This window comes from Trichosurus vulpecula, chromosome 1 (assembly GCF_011100635.1).
Source record: "Trichosurus vulpecula isolate mTriVul1 chromosome 1, mTriVul1.pri, whole genome shotgun sequence".
Taxonomy (NCBI): Eukaryota; Metazoa; Chordata; class Mammalia; order Diprotodontia; family Phalangeridae; genus Trichosurus; species Trichosurus vulpecula.
In genome coordinates, this window is record NC_050573.1 from 286,048,878 (window position 1) to 286,070,207 (window position 21,330).

Here is a 21,330-nt window from a genome sequence, read left to right on the forward strand (position 1 = left end):
AGGTTATGTCTAAAAAAAAAAAAAGATGCTTTGGAATAGGACTTAATTTGTAGATTCACCTTTGTTTTCATAGGTCTGAAGTTACTTGACTTGCTTATTAGTTTCTTTATGAGATCGACAACTTGGACATTGGATGTTTAATAAAACATAAGTTCCTTGAGGTCAAAGACTGCCTTATTTATTTTTGCAATATTTGCATTAGGACAGTACTGTTATTTTTTTATTGTTTGAAAAATTGTGTGGCTAGGCTAGAAAAGGTTACCACTAGTGAAGAGAAAGCAATAGGATTGTCTTGGAACCATTGCATGCTAGCTATCACTAACAACCAGCCTTTTCTTTCTCCCTACCAGCCATTTATCCAAAGTAGAATTTGGAGTCATGTAAACAACAGGTCTCTTAGGGACAGTGGTTTCATATTCCCAGAACTTCCCCAGGTGTTATATTTGACTTAGAGACCAATTCTCTTTAAGGTGATGGAATCAGCCCGTATTCCTGGGTCCGTTAAATCCTCAGGAACCTCATAGAACCCAAGTCCTCAGGAACATCATAGCACCGTATCTCTTTTCCTAGGACTCTGGAGTTTGAGTCCAGCCTCTAAAAGTTTCCCTGATAATCTGAGACCTCAGGAAGTTGTCCCCAGGAGTGCTAAGTCATTACCTCCTACTCCCTGGGGCTACCTGAGTCATCGCATGCCATATGGTGCCTTTCGTCATGAGAGACAAGCTGTCTGCCAAATCCCAGAAAGCCTTGTTCCAAGGCAAATTAGTTAAGCTTTAGACATTACAAAACTGTCCCCTTTCTATAATCAAGCAGTAACAGCCATAATCAATTTTAAAGCCTGCCTCGTCCAGGTCCATCATTTTTCCCAGATTCACATTCTAGAGACAGAGAAGTGGGGCAAGTTCAATAGAGGACAGTTTGGAGGATCCCATGAAACGACTCCAGTGGTAAAGACTACTGACTAAGTACGTGAAACTCGGGACATGGGGGCATGTTTAAAGCTGACACTGTATCATATTCATCATCCAGCACTTATTAAATGTCTGCAGCAAAGCTTGATAAAGACTAGAAACAAGAGAACACAATTTGGTTCCCCATATGCGTCTCTAGGGAAAATGAAATGTACTTTTCTCAAGAAGTTCTTGAAGTGACTGGTTGTGAAATATTTAGAGATGGCTAAGGAAAATGGCCCAGGAAAACCTGATCTATTTTTGAATAGCCAGGGTAAATGAAGGTTAATCCTCCCTGGGATGGTCTCTAATGGCACTCATCTCTATCTCCCTTCCTTGACTCACATTCTCAATTCTGGAGCAGAGAACAGAAGAGTAGGCTTTATTTTTACAAAGAAAGAGAAGTTGGTGAAAACAGCCCTGACAGCTGCACTCTGTGGTTTGCTGAACTGGAGGCTTATACCTCCCCCATTCAAGACTCTTGTTTTGTCTAGATCCCAGGATCTATAGATCATTTTTTGGCTCTGGTGTCATTTAGGTAATTATGATTTCCAATGATTTTGTTGTCATCTCTATTTGCCCTGGATGGGAGAAACACTTAAGAGAGATCAGAAAGGAATTGAATTGTTGTAGTCACTTATCCTTCCCTTACTTACTCTTGAATGATACTGCCAGCTTTTCCCAAAACAAAAACAACAGTCCTAATAAGTAACATCTGGAACTAAATAAACAGCTTTCACTTTTCCTGGTGCAGAAGTGGCAGTGCATCGAGGACACGTCTGGCAAACTTCGAATTCACAAATGTAAAGGATCCAGTGACCTGCTCTCAGTCCGGAAGAGAACGCGAAGTATCCACTCCCGGGGCTTCAGTAACAAAGACAAAGAATGTAATTGTGGGGAGGCTGATTATCGGGCTAGCAGGAACCAGAGGAAAAACCAGAGACAGTTCCTGAGAAACCATGGCACTCAGAGTAAGTGATCTCCTAATGACCACCCAGCAGCAGGTGGGAGTCTTTGGAAATGGGAGGTATAAAGGAAACAGAATCTTGTGCATATATGTGTGTGTGTGTGTATACACAGATTACATATATGTCTTTGGTGGCCAGTTTATTTGTTCTATGACTCAAACCTAAATGGCAGACTGGTGTTTAAAATCAGAAGTCTCATCAATTTTTTTCTCTGTAAAGAATTTTCTGCTAATATCAAATGAATTCATATTCAGTTAGTAAAGGAAATGATTCTTGAAATCGTAGAATTATAGCATATAGGAGATTCAAAGGGACTTGAATTCATACATGCATACATACACACATATATGTATATATGCATATATACATAGATATAGATACAGATATAGACATAAACATAGATATAGATATACACATGCAATCATTCTTAGATCTAAAACTGGAAGGAAATTTAGAGGTCATCAACTCCAATTTTCTCATTTTGCAGTCAAAGAAACTTAGACCCAGAAAAGTTAAGTGACTCACTCAAAGTCACAGTAGTGTAGCAGTTCAGAGCTCTTTCGTTGCACCTTGCTGGATTGTCTCCTGACCCCACCACTTAAGTGGCATTGAAAGGAGGTAGGTAGTAACCACTCTGGCCTAACTGAGAGAAATGTTCCTTTATGGAATGCCTGGGCTCCGTATGGAGCCTCTGTCTCTTTCCCTAGTTGTTTATGTTTTTATGTACCCCATTACTATTTCTGGAGCTTTGTTGTTAGTGTTGTGGTTAAATCATTTCAGTAGAGTCTAGTTCTCTGTGACCCTGTTTTGGTGTTTTCTTGGCAAAGATACTGGAATGATTTGCCATTTTCTTCTCCAGCTCATTTTACAGATGTGGGACTGAGGCAAACAGGGTTACATGACTTACCCAGAATCACACAGCTAAGCTAGGAAGTCTCTGAGGCTGGACTGGAACTCATGAAGGCGAGCCTTCTTGATTCCAAGTCCAGTGCTTGCTCCACTGTGCCACCTAGCGGCCTTTTTCCATAGCTACAGGGATACAGAATTCCCACATGCTGACCGAAAAGGAACACTGCTGAGGCTGCTTTGACTTAGCCGTCGAAAGAAAGCACTTCTTTCAGCAAGTTGTTAGACAGCAGGGTTTCGCCTCCCACAATAACAACGACAACAAGGAATGTAGATGTTGGGGACTGGACATAGATGTGAATGCTAACTCTGCTGTGAGCTACCTGTGTGACCTTTGGCAACTCAACCACAGTATCTGAGGATGTTGGACTGGCTAACTTCTAAGTCTAAAACCCTATGATCCTCTGATAGAGGAAGTGTATGGTTGTAGAAAGAACTGGAATTGAAATCTGCATGTCCTGAGTTCAAATTGCTTCAGACACTTATAAGCAGAGGGGCTTCAGGTAAGCCCTTTGCCTGGAAATGCCTCCCCCAATTCCCTAGTAATTATACACTTAGTCATAGACAAGTGCCCACAATAGACTGGAAAGATGGGCCCTGAAAATGCCAGAGCCTTCATTATCACCTATAAGGCCCCTAAGTTGGAAACAGCAGATGACAGGCTATATCAGTGTGAGACACATTTACTTCAAATCTATCTGATTTGGTCAATTTTTCTCTGTGGTTTAGATAAGGACAAATTAATGTTATTTGTGTTGGTGGATACGGTTCAAATTAGTACAATTCTAGAGGAACACTGGTGAATATTTTAAGGATCACACTGTCCCTACCCAGCACCCCCATTAATTTTCAAGCAGACAGGAGAGCAACACCAGTGAGATGTGAGTAAAGGCCAGTCCAAGTGCAAATAGAATATGGCCTATAAATGAATGTCTACTGCCATCTAGTGGCAGCCTATGGGAAGTGACTCATTTCTGTGATTTTTATTTCCATGCTGGTTTGGAAATTGAACACTATATGTACAACAGTAATTACTCCACTCTGTCCAGAGTTAGAGATTATGCAGCTCTCCAGGACAGTATCACTGTCTAGGCATTTTCTCTGTTAGTGGGTAAGTCAGGTTTAATATATCCCACAACGCTAGCCAACTACAACTCTACAGCCCCCTTACCGCAGCGAAACTTTCTAGATCAGCTTACAACAGAGGTGCTTTGTTAGGGTAATTTATAGTTTATCATCCTGGGCCTTAAACTATAAATAATACTGCATTGCATTTCAGGTCACACTCATTTTAAGGACTGAATCACATTAGCAAAATTTAGGCTACTTTATTTTGAATGAGGCCAGATTTTTCAGTATGTGCATAAAATTAAAATTTGCTTAAAATGTCCAAATCCCATGGAATGGAATGGTATAAATGTCCTATTTCCTATTGATGGAGTTCTCTCCAGTGACCCTGTTAGTTCATGTTAAGGTTTGATGAGCCTCCCCTCAAAAGGACATAGATAATTGTACATTTTGATTCAGTGACCATTGTGTATCCCTTATGTCTGTGCTGGTGGGTCTATAGAGGTTTAGGAAAATAATGCCATCTTAGTGTGCCTTATAGGATCAACATGCTTCTCAGGCAGTTAACAAGCATTTTTTCTTTAATAATAATTTGTTTTTCCCCAGTTACATGTAAAAAACAATTTTTAACATTCATTTTTTTAAGAAGTTCTGATTTCCAAATTCTATCCCTCCTTCCTTCTCCTCCCCCCTCCCAGACAGTAAGCAATCTGATATAGGCTCTACATATGCAGTCATGTAAAACATTTCCATATTAGTCATTTTGTGCAAGGAGATAAAGGAAGGGTAGAAGCGAGGGAAGGAGGGAGGGAGAGGAAGAAATAAAGGGGGAAGAGAGAGAGAGAGAGAGAGAGAGAGAGAGAGAGAGAGAGAGAGAGAGAATGAGAATAGTTCATTCTGTATTCAAACATCATTTCTTTCTGTGGAGGGACAATAGCATTTTTCATCATGAGTCCTTTGGGATTGTCTTGGATCATTGCACTACTGAGAATGCCCAAATCATTCACACTGCTTCATCATACAGTATTGCTGTTATCGAGTACAATGTTCTGGGCTGCTCACTTCACTTTCTATCATTTCATTCACAAAACCTTTCCAGCTTTTTATGAAATCATCCTACTTGTCATTTCTTATAGCACAATATTATACCATTATAATCATATACTACCATTTGTTTGGCCATTCCCCAGTTGTTGGACATCCCCTCAATTTCCACTTCTTAGCCACCACAAAAAGAGCTGTTATAAATATTTTTGTACAAATAGGTTCTTTTCCTTTTCTTTAATCTTTGGGATATAGTCCTAGCAGTGGTATTGCTGGATCAAAGGGTATGCACAATTTTATGGTCCTTTGGGCATTGTTCCAAATTGCTCTCCAGAATGGTTGGATAAGTTCACAACTCCACCAATAGTGCATTAGTGTCCTAGTTTTCCCACATCTCCTCCAACATTTATCATTTTCCTTTTTCATCATATTAGCCAATATGATAGCTGTGAAATAGTACCTCAGAGGTAGTTAACAAGCATTATTTAGCATTTATTGTGTGCCAAACACTATCTTAAGCACTATGCCTACAAAGAAAGATAAAAACATTATCCTTACTATCAAGGAGCTAATTTTCTAATAGGGAAAACAACACACAAACAAGTATGTGCAAACAAGATAATATGCAGTGTAAATGGAAGATAATCCCAGACGGGAGGTACTAGTAGTGAGGAAAAGAGAGGAAAGATGAGATCTGAGCTGAGTCTTGAAGTAAGCTAGGTGAGGAGAGAGAACATTCCAAGTGTAGGGGACAGCCAGTGCAAAGGCTTGGAGTTGGGAGTTTGGAGGTGATATATGAGGAACAGAAAAAAGGCAAGTAAGTCAATGTTTCTGGATCATAGAGTAAAGAATAAGAAGGCTGGAAACATAAAAAGGGGGGAAGGGAGTTACACTGTGAAGGCTTTTAAAAGACAGTGGATTTTTATACTTGATCCCAAAATAATAGGGAGCCATTAGAATTTATTGAATATCAGGATGACATGGTCAGACCTATGCTTTAAGAAAATTACTTTGGCAACTGAATCGAAGCTAGATTAGAATAGAGAAAAACTTGAGGGAGGGAGACCAACCACAAGTCTATTGGAAGAGTCCAGGCATGAGACAACAATGGCTCTCTCCAGGTTAGTCACTGGACCTCATATGGCTAATCCCATATACATGGTAAATTAATTATAACAACAACAACAGTAAATAATATTGAGGGTAGAGAAGCTGTGATTTGGTCCAAGACCATGATTCCATTGATGTAGGAAATCCCCTTCACTAATGCAAACTATTAACTCCTCTATGACTTAAAATCTTTTAGAATGGCCTAAGAGATTAAGTGATTTGTCTCTGTTCATTGAGCTAGATTATGTCAAGGACAGGACTTTAACCTGACTCTTCATGACTTCAAGGAAAATTCCCTTTAAAGTATAATATATTGCCTCTCAAAAACTGGTAAATAATAGTTATCAAAGAAATATATTGAGTTCTCACAATTTTCCCCAATACTGGCATCATCATACTTCGGCTAACTGCAAGATGGTAATAATAGGTTGGTTGGTAGATGTCTTAAAAAGTTAACATTTTCTTCACTGAGTAGTTCGCTATCATTTATGTAAAGAAGTGGTTTCTGGAACATTGAATTTTCCCATGTACACACACATACATACATACATACATACATACATACATACATACATATGTGTAAGTGTGTCTATACTTCTATCAACTGGACTAATAGTATAGTCCAGCCCTGTTGGACTGCTTTAACTCTTGCAGATGGAAACTAATTTCAGTTAGCTCAAACATTTAAATTTGCTGAGTGTGAGTATTCTCTGCATTCAAAAGGGCCTGCCATACCAAATTATCATTTCAATCCTTCTATTTTCTTAAACTATACAATTATATCTTGGTATCAGTGTTAACTTGCCTTCCCTTCCTTGCAGAATACAAGCCAAGATTTGTTCACACTCGCCAAACCCGTTCCCTATCTGTGGAATTTGAAGGAGAAATATACGATATAAACTTAGAGGAAGAAGAGTTGCAACTGTTACGGCCAAGAAGTATTTCAAAGCGCCATGATGAAGGCCTTAAGTCTCCAGGAGTCCACAATGCTGCTGCTGTTGTCAGTGATGGTGAATTAATGCTGGCTGACGGCCCCAACGCAGTGGGACAATCAGATACTGTCCGAGTGACCCATAAGTATGGATCCTTAGATATTCAGGGGAATGATTTTCAAGTTAACCTGATATATAGATATATAGAGATATAATTATTATTGTTAGTACCTTTTTCATACCATTACAAGAAGGAAATGCAGCTCAGCTTTAGTGGGAGAATAACTAGCATTGGTTAGCAGCTCGTGGCTAAATAAGCAGTGGGGATCCAGGGAACAGAAGCTTTCGAGGTCTGATTTTGATTCAGTTTCATATTCAGCCTTATTCTACTGGGAATCCAAGAAGCCCCAACAATATTGCTATATCTTAACATAGCAGGCATGGAGCATGTGCCCTTGAGCTGCTTTCACCACAGGGGGTGCTGAGAGGAGAGAAAACAGATGGGGATAGTTATTTGAACTACTAAGCCAACACTTTTTCCTGGATCCGTGGTTGCTATTCTTTAGAAATTGTTGTATTACTCTTGCTGCAGTGGTAGCTGGGGCATAATCAGAAAGTGGGGTCTCCTGGATGGGTTTCCAGGGAAATAGGGTAAATGGGAGAATGGAATTAGGGAGGGGAAATACTTGAGTTAATTAGATCGGCACCCAGCTAGTCCAGCATGTCTTGCTTTGTGGAGGCTGAGCCCATGGGAAAGAGCTGGGGAATGAAGGGTTTCAGCAAAGTGCTGATGCTTTCAGTTTATTCTTCCAATCTGTTTCTCATACCCATATACTACCCCCCATACCTCAATATAACATATTTTGACTACATACAGCCATCTTTGCTTTTTAAAAAAAGGAACTCTGTAGAAATGTCTTTTATCTTATTAGTTTACCTTATTACCTATATTTTTACCTTATTATTTACCTCATTCTTTTGTGTTATAAGAAAGAACACTGCTTAGTTAGAAAGTGTTGATTATTGCATCCTGTAATCTTTATAGTACCAAAAAGCAGCCATACTCTTTAATCGTATTGTTCTCCCCCATTCCTTATCGATCAGCCCACCTTCCTCCTTAGGTCTCTCTTTGTGGCATTCAAATGGGCAAAAATGAATGGATTGGTTAAAACATGATCTCAATAGGAAAGGATTACAGATAGACATGGTCCTTTTTATTAAATGATTCTTTATGCCAAGTCTTTTCTTTTGCAGCATTTTGAAATCTCATATTAATATTCTCTATCAATGCCACCCAGCCCAGTCACTTCTTCAGGTGTATCAGCTGATGTTTTCTAAGCTAAAATTTCTTTTCGTTGCTTTTGTGTATTTTAGAAATGGTATTAAGTCTGTCCAGTGCCTACCATGCCCTTGGCAGTGATTCCCACTGACCCCATTCTGGACACCCACATATATAACCAGGAGGCATTGCATTCATAATTATCTATTTATCAGCTTGTTTCATTGATTCGTTGCTTATATTTAAATTAACTGGTTCAGGGGAAAAATAATGATCTCTTCTTTGGTCTTTCCTATAGGTGCTTTATTCTTCCCAATGACACAATCCATTGTGAAAGAGAACTATATCAATCAGCCAGAGCCTGGAAAGACCACAAGGCATACATCGATAAGGAGGTTAGCTGGGATTTAAATGTCTATTCCAAATCCAACTGGATGGCTCAGGAGCTATTTTTATTGTTCACTTAATGGGTGTAATACCTAGTATGTATTATAATTGCATGTAAAATGCTACACATAATAATAACTCCTCTCTCCTCCCATCAACAACTCTGTGAGCTAGGTACTGCAAGTATTAATATCAGCATCTAACATAGGATCTTGCCTGTAGTAACCACTTATTAATAGCTGGTATTCATATGGGATATTAAGGTTCACAAAGCACTTTACGCATTATTTCATTTGATTCTCCCATCAAACCTGTGAGATAGGCATCATCATCATCATCATCATCATCATCATCATTCCCATTTTACAGATAAAGAAACAGGCCCCAAGAGATTAAGTGACTGGCTCAAGGTCACACAACAAACTAGGTCCAGAAAAGATAAAGAATTTTATCAAGGTTAAATGACAAAGAAGTGTGAGCAGAGCCAGGATCTAAAGTCAGGTCCTCCTATTCTTTCCACCATACCATGAGCCCTTTGAGGAAACAAGTGAAGGATGATTTGATGACTCTTTTTTTATTCCTTCCAGGCCAATGATATCATGCATCTCTTAGAAAACAAACTTGCATTAAATGTGAAAGGTATTCCACCTTTGGTAGGATGTAATGAGTACTCTGACCTTTTCCCAGGAAAGGCCCAGATTTATTAAGTGGTTTAACATATGCTTATGGTGATAGAAAAAATAAAATTGAAGTGAGAAAGCATTTTGCTCAAAAGAAAATCCTAAAGGTCTGTTGGCCTTAAAATATAATTAATCCCCAATGTATTCCCCAGATTGAAGCTCTCCAAGATAAAATTAAGAATTTAAGAGAAGTGAGAGGACACCTAAAGAGAAGAAAGCCTGATGAATGTGATTGTAACAAGCAGAGGTAATGGTTTCTTTGCTGCAGCCTGCTGGTAACGTCTGCTCTGGAAACTCATTAGCTATTGGTGCAGGCTGAGGTTATTATAGTGGGGGTTGTGTCTCTCTATTACTAAGCTTATTATGTTTAATGTACTATTGCACATAGTAATGACTGAGGCTATTTAAATAAAATTAAATACGCTATAAATCTAAGCAGGCGGTGTGAGGCACAATCCCTTTAAACAGAAGCTTTTGCCAGTAGTAGCCATGTTATCTTTCTATTTTTTGCTTTGTTTACAGAAAATGAATTAAATGTAATCAAATGGAAATGTATGAAAACTCACTTTTTAATCCTGTTGCCTGTAGCTATTATAATAAAGAAAAAGGTGTGAAAACCCAAGAGAAATTGAAGAGCCACCTTCACCCATTCAAGTAAGTGGTTCCCATTGGGTATAGTTGGTATAGGGGAAAAAATGGTAGCAAGAAAACTGGGTAAAGTGGCAACTTCCCAGTTGTTAGTGGTGCCATCAGCAAAGAAAGCAAGTGTTTACTACGTGCCCAGGAAGGTGAAAATCAATCAGTCGAGACATCACCTCAAAATGTCATGAGAATCCATTCAAGACCACTCAACTGAGGCACATTGTCAGAGTCTAATTCAATTCTCTCCACCCTGTAGCACCCAGCTGATATATGTGATGTGCATAGCCTGCTCTCCTCATTATGTTGCCATGTGAAAAAAAAGACAAGGAGGGATGTTGCAGAACCCCTCAGCTAATTCCAAGGTTTTCAGCTACACCAACAACAGTATGAATGTAGAAAAATACAAAAAGATAGAAAAGGGGAAAACTTGATTGTAAACTATATGAGAGAAAGAAAAGAGAAAAACAGAGAAAGAGGGGGAAAGGAAAGTGGGGGAAAAAAGGAAGGAGTACAGAGAAGGGATATTTGAAACTTGCTGAAAAGGAGATTGAGGCTGAATGAGGAAATGTCTAGTTCAAGGGAATTAAAGAACAAAAATGACTCCACATTTACTCCACTGAGTTAAATAAGTTTAAAAAATATGGCGAGAGTATAGCATAGTGTATAAAGCAGCCGCTTTGAAGTCAGGAAGACCTAGGTTCAAGTGTTACGTACCTCAGTCAGATACAAAGTATTTGACTATATCACAAAAGTCACAACCTCTCCACGTGTCCAGACCATTTCTTATGCCCCTAAAATACAGATAAGTTACTGATCTGCATCAGTGGAGTGAGTTTTCAGACCAGGAGATCTCTATATTAATGAAATTAAAAATCCAGGTTAATATAAAATAAAATCTACAGAAAAATAGCATTTCACAAAAGATTGCACAACTTATGAAACTCTAAGATTTCTATTTAACAAAGTTTACATTTACTGTTATTGAAACTTGGATTTTCTTGAGAAAGAGTTACCTTCTAACTAGATGTCAATAAACAGTAGAAATCATAGTGAGGGTCTTTTTCAAAAAATTTTAGAGAAAGTACTTTTAAATAATTCAAAATCCCTTCTCTTTGAACAGAGAAGCTGCTCAAGAAGTGGATAGTAAACTACAGCTTTTCAAAGAGAATCGGAGAAGGAAGAAGGAGAGGAAAGAGAAGAAGAGACAAAAGAAGGGGGACGAGTGCAGCCTGCCTGGACTTACCTGTTTTACACACGACAACAACCACTGGCAAACCGCACCATTTTGGAACTGTAAGAATCTCTTCTTCATGAACTTCATGTACTTCATGTACTTCACTTGACACAGGAATCTGTGCAAATTCAAAAGGGATATATTTGATTATTTTTTCCAAAGGCAGCTTAGATGGTTTTATTTTTTTTTCTTAAGTAGTCCATATTTTATGTAGCAAGGCTAATTTTCTCCCAGATTCCTGTCTTAGAATAGTATATATTCTTTCCCCACAAATGCTCCCATTTAGTTTAAATTGCATACCCAAAATAAAATAGAAGACATTTGATGCAGATGAGGTATACTGCAAAATGTGCACTTTTTAAATGAATGCTTTTATTTTTTACTGGCTTGCATGCAAATTATTTTCCATGCAAGGAAAAATCTCCTAAGACTTAGAATTACAACTAAAGGGCAATTGGGTTGACCTGACAAATAGTACATTCCTCATTACTAGGGGTCTTCAAGCAGAAACTGGGGTGGCTACTTTTCACGGATATTGTAGAGAGGATTTCTGTTGTGATGCTGGTTGGATTCAATACCCTATAAAGTACCTTCTTAGTCTGAGTTCAATGACCCTACAGTTCTATAAATACATGTATTGTCTATATTGATTTTGTAGACATTAAAGAATGAGAAACAAACTGATAAATGGGGAATACAACAGAGATTTTAATCATTAGAAAGGATTTAGCCTTGTTAAGAGCAAATTTCTCAAGACTGACTCTCTGGATTTTAGCTAATCATCTTCCTTTCCCTTATGTTCTATATAGCTGGCACCTCAGAGAAGAAGGGGAGAAGGTTATGTTCCTTCCTTAGGCTTATTATTGATGCTGTCCCTGTACTGCCCTGGTAGTGTGCCACCCAAAGACCCCCTCCCTAGGGCATGCAGCAGATACAACTAAGACAGTGGGCTTTCTTGGTACTTCATGATACTTTCACTAGGTCTGTGTTCCTCTAAGACAGGGTTTCATAACTGGAATCCATGAATGTTTTTTGTTGTTGTTTTAAATATTTTGATAACTATATTTCAACATAATTGATCTCCTTTGTAATCTTTTTATTTTGTTCCATGCATTTAAAAAACATTCTGAGAAGAAGGCATGGACTTTACCAGATTGACAAAATAGATCATGGCATGCAGAAAAAGGTTAGGAACTCCTGCTATAAGGAATTTTCAATTCATATATTATAAACATGGATAGCCAGTGACCACTGCAATACAACATAAACCATACTTTCATGTAGCAGCCAGCTCCTTTCCAGGTGGTACTAGGTGTACATTCATTGGCACCAGACAAATAACAAATGGCTAATAGATCTCATGGGCCAACCCAAAAAGACCAGTTGTTTTTCTTTCCATATAAATAAATCAATGAGAAATTGTTTTTCAAGTGTTTTCTACATGCCAAGAACTGTTATATGTGCTAGGGATACAGATACAAAATACAGTCCCAACCCTAAAGAAAGAAAGAACAACACGTCAAGAGAGACTACACATATAGAGGACCAGGTGTCTAGGGAAGGGTATTTTGATCTTAGAAATCACAGGAATGGAAAAGTATCATGAGGGTTCTTTTTTTAAATGGTATTTTATTTTTTCCAATTATCTGTAAAGAGAATTTTTAACATCCATTTTTTAAAAATTTTGAGTCCAAAGCCAAATGGCAGCAGTCGGAGGAACAGGGAAACAGGCTAAGTGGGGAAATAACTGGGCGATCTCCTTATGGGTGGGATCCATGTCGTGTGCATATTTGTATCCGGGCACAGGATCTTTGTGGAGTAGGTATTTGATTCTTGCTTGTGAACAGTAAGAACCAGAGAACCTTGCAGGTCCCTTTCAGCTCTGTATCTACTGCTCCAAGAGAATCAATCCCAGCCTTCTGTACTCCCTACAGGCCCTCTAATGAAAAGACTTTTGGTTTGGGAGTTTTGTAATCTATGTGGCCTCTCACCTTAGGTTGGTGCATAAGTGACATCTCAGCTCACCATTTAATCTTTAATCCTTTAATCTTTCACTGGTCTTGTGACTATTTTTCTTCCCATCTTTTTTACACCAAATATTCTTCCTTTGACACTGCTACACAAGAAAAAACATTTCTAAAAAACTATCATGGTAGTCCATGAACATGGAAGGGGAAGGGTTATAGTATTTATTTAGCTCCTACTATGTGTTGTGCGTTTTACAAATATTGTATTTTTGATCATCACAACAACTACAAGGTAGGTGCTATTATTACAGTTAAGGAAACTGAGGCAAACAGTTGCTAAGTGACTTAACCCAGGGCCGAACACCTAGTAAAGTGCCCATATCCCACTGGAAGAATGTCAGCTCCCTGAGGACAGGTTCTATTTGTATCTCTAGCACCTAGCATGGTGCTTGGCATATGTATCAGGAGGGCAGAGTTTATAATCTCAAAGAGGATCATAAACATGTCTGAAACGTTCGGAATCGCCGGATATAAGAAACTCTCAAAGTAGAAGGCAGAAGAATCAAAACATTTATTTAGGCTCCACAGTAACCAACCCATGAACCAGCAACCCCATTTTGATATGTTGATCAAAAGCTTCCAGGCCCAATAAGTACGCCTTGCAAGAGTAACCAGGAGGCTACAGAGAAGCATGATTGCGTAAAGCAAAATCATGCTTCCCCCTTGATGGTAATAAGATTACCCACTGGCCTGAAGTCTTTGTTCAGCTTCCTCCCGTAGGTCAGCTCTGCTACTGGCAGCTCCTGCTTCAGCTGTGGCTGTAACTGTAACTGTCGCTGTAACAGTAGCTGTAACTGTCGCTGTAACTGTCTCTGGCTCCAACCGGAAAAGGAAAGAGAGGATCTTCAAGCTGTCCTCTCCCCTCTTATAGAGTTTGTGACATCATCAAGCTCCGCTTGAATGACCAGGGCTGATTGGTTCTTGAGTTGGCCCCTCCCCCTAGCATAGACATTAACACCTCCCCTCAGCCAGCCCCATGACTCATCACACAGGAAGTTGTCTGCTTCCTGGAATGCTCTTTGGGCTTCCTGCCCCGGAAGAGCAAGCCACAGTGTCCAGAGGCTCAATGAGGTAAGCTGAGTCATTCAAAGAAAACAAAGGCCATTCTGGCTACACTCCACCCCTCACAATGTTCTAGGATGCACAATCCAATCATAATTCAAATTAAATTATATATCCTAGAACATTGTGATTCAATTATGCAGGAAACTAAAACATATCATTCACAATAAAGCAAAACATATCATTTGGTGACATTCCTAAATATTGGTTTACGATTCAAATGTGATCCACCCCTAGGTCCCAGCAAGATAATCTCTTCAATCAATCATCCCCAAAATAATTATTAATAATTCAAATGTCCACCCCTAAATCCTTGTATCCATTACATAGGATCAATAATATCATAACAATAAAACAACACAGCAAGGATAACACAAAATAAGGAAACAGAACACTATCATCATTTCCACCCCCCTTGAACGATTGGGGCTCAAAATCTTGGGGTGAGGGGTGAAGGTCTCATTTTCCATAGCTTCTTCATGCTGAAATTGGATGTAGAGATGGCCCTGCCCCCAAAAAGTCCCATTCCAGAGGTCATTTCTTTAACGAGCTGGCAGGAATTCCAAGAATGCTACATGCTTAGGCAGTCACCGGAAAGTGCAGGGTGCTTAAGCCTGAAGGAAACAAAACTAGCAACAAGGTTAGCCAAAACAAAGGACAAAAAGAATAGACAAGTATGGACTATAATTCTTCAAATAAAATCATCTCAAGTTTGGTTGAGATTTTAGTTATGCAAAGATCCAACATCAGAGCCAAACTCAGGTGGGAAATGTTTCTTTTCAAAAGGAACATAATGAGGAAGCCAAGAGGATCCCACCCTAGATATAGACTAAGATTGTCCTCCCAGCCTTTCCCCAGATGTACAAGTTTTCATCCGTTGATCACACAAGGTCACCTTCAGTCTGAGTGGCTTGTGGGCTTGCAGGAGCAGTTCTTATTTCCCTATTTCTCGTGTTATCAAGTCCTCTATACATTCTGTATAATTCATTGGTTGGAATTCCATCTATCATTTCAAAACCTACCCCTGCTCTCAATAAAGCAGTAAACATTTCTTTCCTTGTTACTCTCCTTTGGCGCCAAGTTTGCTGGTTATTCACCCTTCTCTCTCGAGGAGATCTATCCCTTCCCCAGTCACCTAAGTCATGTAACTGTAAAATCTTATTTATCACTGTTGTAAGACGGCTCCCTACTTCTCCAAGTAATAAATTCAAAATTAGTTGTTTATAAGCAGGGGGAGCTGTCCTAATTATTAAATTCCTATGAGGCAGTTCCATTGGATCATTGTAATATTTGTCTGCAGTTCCTATCATAATGGCAGTCTTCATTACCTCCTCCTTTAGTCTCATGATACAATCTCTAAGTGAATACCAGGGTCTGTGCTCAGTGGGCCACATAGAATCAGTAGCATATCTCTTATTGCATCCCACAGCGGCTAATGCCAACAGAGTAGTCCTGCTATCACCATCTCCTTGCTGATGATGTTCCCTAAAAGCTTGTTGAACTAGAGGATCATGGCTGATACCTATGAATCTCATGCAGTCTGTCCCATCTACTGATATTCCACTGGCCCCTTGATCACTGAGTCTTACCATCCAAGATATCAATGGTTCTCCTATTCTTTGGCTGAATCTACTCAAAATATCTGTGACCTCTTGCGGTGAGAAATCTTCCTGAATTTCCCTTGTAACTGAATCTTCACCTCGGGTTTCTGTCTTCCTCCTTTGTATGGGTCGAGCCCTTGTCTGATCATTTAACCATCTCCTATTCTCTGTGTGAGGCACATCCTGAACCCCAGTAGTGTTTTGTGCCTCAGCCCCTAACATTGTCTCATTCTCTCCCCACTCACTTCCTCTGCCACCATGGCTAGGACGAAGCAGGCAGTCAGGCTCTTTCTGGGCTGGGTTGAAATGCACTCTGGGCTTTTTTGGTCTCCTGTTGCTCTTAGCCGCATTAATAGAAAAGTTCTCATTTGAGTCAGTTTGGTCTCCTGCTATCTGAGATTCCCCTTCTTCCTGTGGGGTAGGAGTGCCCCCATGTCTTTCACTTAATCTCAATCTTTCGTATACTAGCCGGTAGGCTGATAACACTATCCAGCTTTGCCTAGATAGTGATGCCCCTGACTGAATCCCAACTTCTCGTAAACACTTTTCCAAATCCCTAGGATCTCCTCTCCGTAGCCTTGGTTCCCAGTTTTCACAGGGTCCAGCTTTTTTAGCCAATTCTTTTGCTAGGGAGGAATAAAATGGATCCTCCCATCCTGGGATATTCATCTCTTCCTCTGGAATTGTTCTGCTTCTAAATAGAGATCTTATACCTAGCGATCCCATCCTCGTCGCCAAATGTATCAGGAGGGCAGAGTTTATAATCTCAAAGAGGATCATAAACATGTCTGAAACGTTCGGAATCGCCGGATATAAGAAACTCTCAAAGTAGAAGGCAGAAGAATCAAAACATTTATTTAGGCTCCACAGTAACCAACCCATGAACCAGCAACCCCATTTTGATATGTTGATCAAAAGCTTCCAGGCCCAATAAGTACGCCTTGCAAGAGTAACCAGGAGGCTACAGAGAAGCATGATTGCGTAAAGCAAAATCATGCTTCCCCCTTGATGGTAATAAGATTACCCACTGGCCTGAAGTCTTTGTTCAGCTTCCTCCCGTAGGTCAGCTCTGCTACTGGCAGCTCCTGCTTCAGCTGTGGCTGTAACTGTAACTGTCGCTGTAACAGTAGCTGTAACTGTCGCTGTAACTGTCTCTGGCTCCAACCGGAAAAGGAAAGAGAGGATCTTCAAGCTGTCCTCTCCCCTCTTATAGAGTTTGTGACATCATCAAGCTCCGCTTGAATGACCAGGGCTGATTGGTTCTTGAGTTGGCCCCTCCCCCTAGCATAGACATTAACACCTCCCCTCAGCCAGCCCCATGACTCATCACACAGGAAGTTGTCTGCTTCCTGGAATGCTCTTTGGGCTTCCTGCCCCGGAAGAGCAAGCCCCAGTGTCCAGAGGCTCAATGAGGTAAGCTGAGTCATTCAAAGAAAACAAAGGCCATTCTGGCTACAGCATATATCAGATATTTCTTAAATTTTTGTTGATTGAGTAATTAATTAGCATTCCTTTAATCTCCAAGTTTGACTACCAAGCCGGGAAAAAACCTATACCACCAGCCCTATAAGAAAGAAAATAAGCAACATGGATTTAAATCTGATAAAACATTGGCTCAAAGGTCATTCTGCAACAATGTTATACCTAACCTCATTCACCTTTTTCCCCTGCCCAACAGTGGGATCTTTCTGTGCCTGCACAAGCTCCAACAACAATACTTACTGGTGTTTGCGAACAGTCAATGAGACGCACAACTTTCTTTTCTGTGAGTTTGCTACTGGCTTCTTGGAATATTTTGACATGAATACAGATCCCTATCAGGTAAACAAAGCCCTTTCCTTTTTCTTCAGATTATAAGAAGTGGAATATTAAAGAGAAAATTTGAGTCAATTTCCTTGGCCTGACCCTTCCTTTTCTTTACCTCCAGCTCACAAATACAGTCCACACAGTAGAAAGAGGCATCTTGAATCAGTTGCACATACAGCTGATGGAACTGAGAAGCTGTCAGGGTTATAAACAGTGTAATCCAAGGCCCAAAGGACTTGAAGCAGGTAAGGGAGAAGATACACGTGTAGGCGTGGGAAAAGGACGGAACCTGTGGGATTTCATTGGCATAAGGAATTCCTAGGTTCCTGAGCAGGGAAGCTCACTGTACCAATGCTGAGCACTACAGGCTTTGCTACTTAGTCTTGGAGAATTACTTGGAACAGAGGTGTCAGACCTGGGACCTGGGCGCTGTTCTCCCCGGTGCTTCTCAAAGCAGATTAAAATGTTATTGAGAAATATTGAACAAAATAGACAAAAATACAATAAAACAAAGATAATATTACATCTTAAAACTGAGTCAATATGTACCCTACAGGGACCCTTCTGTATACAGAAGATTAGAGGCTCTGGTTTCAATTTGAGTTTGATACCATTGGCCTAAAACCCAAAAAATACTTGAGTGACTTGCTCAGGGACATACCTGCCCTAGGATTAGCTGTGTGTTTTGACACACAATCATTATGTGTAAGATGCAGGACCTGAACTAAGGTCTTGGCTTTGAGACCAAGTCTTCATCTAGTTAGTAGATTCTAGTATATGACACTGCCTTTCATACATATCTATCAGACAGACAGACAGATAGATAGATAGATAGATAGATAGATAGACGGTAAGATAGGTAGAGAGAGAGAGATCTATAGAAATCACGTAATAAATCATTTAAGTGCTTACTATGGGAAATACATAGATCTAGATATCTAGATATTTATATCATAGGTGTATATACATATCTATATACCATACATACCTATACACATATACATATTTATGTATGTGAACATATATGTAGTTAATTAAATATCTATTATATGTATAATTTTCTGTATTTCAAAGATATTACTTTAGTTCCTTTATTACCAAGTTTTCTTCATCTAAAACTTTTGTATATATGGAAAAATATTTTGGAAAACTCTCAAGGGAGTTCATGGTCAGATTCAATATCCTAGTTTGGAGGAAGGTATTAATGAAATGTAATGCAATTGACCTGTCAGAGTTGGTAAGAGTTTCACTCCACTCTCTCCAACAGGTCCAATTTTGTTAACAAGCTTTGATTCCCAACAGAGGCATCCACAGGAAGATGGAATAACAGGGACGAAAGCTTTGGGGGTTTGTTTGTTATTCTTGTCAATGGGCATGAGCTGTACTTTAAGTAAATGAGGGTATCCTCTTTCCTTAAAGGCGCTGAGCTGGCTCAGACAATAGCCAGTGTCTGCCTATTTACAGTTGGAATTGCCCCAGCAGGGTTTCAGTTCATCTGACAAAGTGAATTAGGCTCATTTGCAAGTGTCTCCTATGCCCCTTAATGAAAATTTCAAACAATCAGTTGGAATAGTATCTGAAATTAGAGCTTCTGGAGCAGCTCATTAACCTGGGATCTAGACAGAGTAAATGAGAATGTGTGGAATCGGTCAGATTATTTCCTCCCTAGGGTGTAGTACTGTACTAATCAACTCATTTTCTCCCAGGGTACAACTAACAAGTTGCCCCCTTTCTCTCCCTGCCCCCATCTTTCATGGTTAATGAGCATGCCCACTTTCTCTTCATCTATTACCCAGAAATGTCAACATAAAGATTCCACTTCCCAGTATTTTAATAGCTGTAAAGGAAAGAGGGAAGAGTAGAAAGATAAGTAAAGCAACTGGTATGGGAAAAAGCCAAGAAAGCCAGCAGTGAGAAGTACTACCAAGGATACCAGAGATACTGAAGGAATCATTTTGGCAAGTAGCTGAGCCATTTGGGGATAACCTGTTCTCAGAGTGATTAGTTGTGCTTCTAAGTTGTCAATTGGTCACCTCCCATGCGGGTCAAGAAGGTGGTTGGTCACCTGCCCCTAAATATCAACCCCTCTGTAAATCATTTCACCATTACAGCTTTTGTCAGGTCCCAAAGGTCTCATCAGGAGCCCCAGTGAAACTCAAGAGCCTCAAAGGAAGAGTTATACTTTAGTTAGCAGCTAATACTTGAATGAGATTAATTGACACCCAGCTGAAAGGAAATTGGGATGGACCTTTTGGTTTTCTTTATTCTCTTTAGGGGTATGATGACCTTGAACAATTTTATTGAGGATTACCCTACTCGCCTCAGCCTTCATAAAAGAGGCATACATTCTAACTAATGTCCTGCCTTCCTACCTGATTAGGGCCTCCATTAGAGAGATACTGCCACTCTAGCTGAGGTCTGAATAGAGCTAATAATAATAGCTGGCATTTGTAGGTGACATTAAGGTTTACAAAGTATTTCAGTTTATGTTATTCCATTTGGTCCTCATAATTCTGGGAGGTAAGTACTGTGGGTCTCATTGTCCCCATTTTATAGATAAAGAGACAGGGGACTTGGAGAGGCAAATGACTTGCCAAAGGTAACTTAGTGAGGCAATGGCATAGTCAGAACTTAACTTCAGGTCCTTTGGCTTCAAACCCTGTTCTCTTTCCATGAACCAATGCTTGAAAAGGTATTTATTTGTAAGAACCCCAAAGTGTCCAGAATGTGAGTGATAGCATGAGCACACAAGTTGGTGTTATGCATAGTTTTCTCAGTGATGAGATAGGATGGAGAGAATTGAAAACGTTTCTTACCAGGTAGCTCTAAAAGGTCCCATCTACCAGCTAAACCAGTACAGAGGGAAATCAGAATTGCCAAATTTTTTTTCAATATCTTGGCTGCTAAACACCAAGGTCTAACTTTGGTCGTGAGTAATGTGGACTTCTGAAGGAGATATCTCCTTGTGTTTAAATGTAGTTTCCTTACTTTTTCTCTTCCTTTCATGGAAATTCTCTGTTCCGTGTTTTCTAACTTGAAACTTTTTCAAGTATCGTTTCCAGTCCCTGTTTTGAGCCCAGTTTGTCAAAAACCTCACTGGGACCTCAGGCCTGGCTGTATTTAATGCAGTATATTTCTTTCTAGGAGTTAGATGATATGCATGGAAAACTACATTGTGAATGGTTTTTACAGATTCTAAACGCTAACATAAGTTACTCTTGTATTTTCCTATATCAGGAAATAAAGATGGAGGAAGCTATGACCCACACAGGTATTCAGACTTTTTTATTCTCCCTGGCAGCTGCTTTCCCAATAATTGCATGATCCAGTCCATTTCAACTAATGTCTGTTCCTTGCCATGTTGTACAGAGAAGCGCTAGCTTGTGGTGCATGCAAGTTCTAACAGCATCCTACACTGCATTTTGTCATTGGTTTCAGATAAATCATTGTGCATTTAACTCCCCTCACTCACAGTAAAGCATCAGCCAACACACTTAACTTATTCCATGCTGATTTTTAAGAACTTTTTAAACAATATATATTGAGCTACATGAGAAATACGTTGTTGTAGAGAACAATAATCTTAGAGGAAACCAAAAAATGAGTCTCTTTTGGGGGCCTTCTCTAATTACTT

The 21,330-nt window shown here is 39.6% G+C and overlaps 1 protein-coding gene across 1 annotated transcript in view; it reads left to right on the top strand.

Moving 5' to 3' along the window:
• SULF1 (sulfatase 1) overlaps positions 1 to 21,330 on the top strand; it is a 98,235-nt gene that overhangs the window by 70,485 nt on the left and 6,420 nt on the right. The window contains exons 10-18 of the mRNA XM_036742137.1: positions 1,705 to 1,921; positions 6,868 to 7,123; positions 8,556 to 8,652; positions 9,477 to 9,571; positions 9,913 to 9,978; positions 11,087 to 11,259; positions 17,569 to 17,711; positions 17,818 to 17,941; positions 20,934 to 20,967. Coding sequence (XP_036598032.1) covers positions 1,705 to 1,921; positions 6,868 to 7,123; positions 8,556 to 8,652; positions 9,477 to 9,571; positions 9,913 to 9,978; positions 11,087 to 11,259; positions 17,569 to 17,711; positions 17,818 to 17,941; positions 20,934 to 20,967 — 1,205 coding nt within the window. The remainder of the gene's footprint in view (positions 1 to 1,704; positions 1,922 to 6,867; positions 7,124 to 8,555; positions 8,653 to 9,476; positions 9,572 to 9,912; positions 9,979 to 11,086; positions 11,260 to 17,568; positions 17,712 to 17,817; positions 17,942 to 20,933; positions 20,968 to 21,330) is intronic.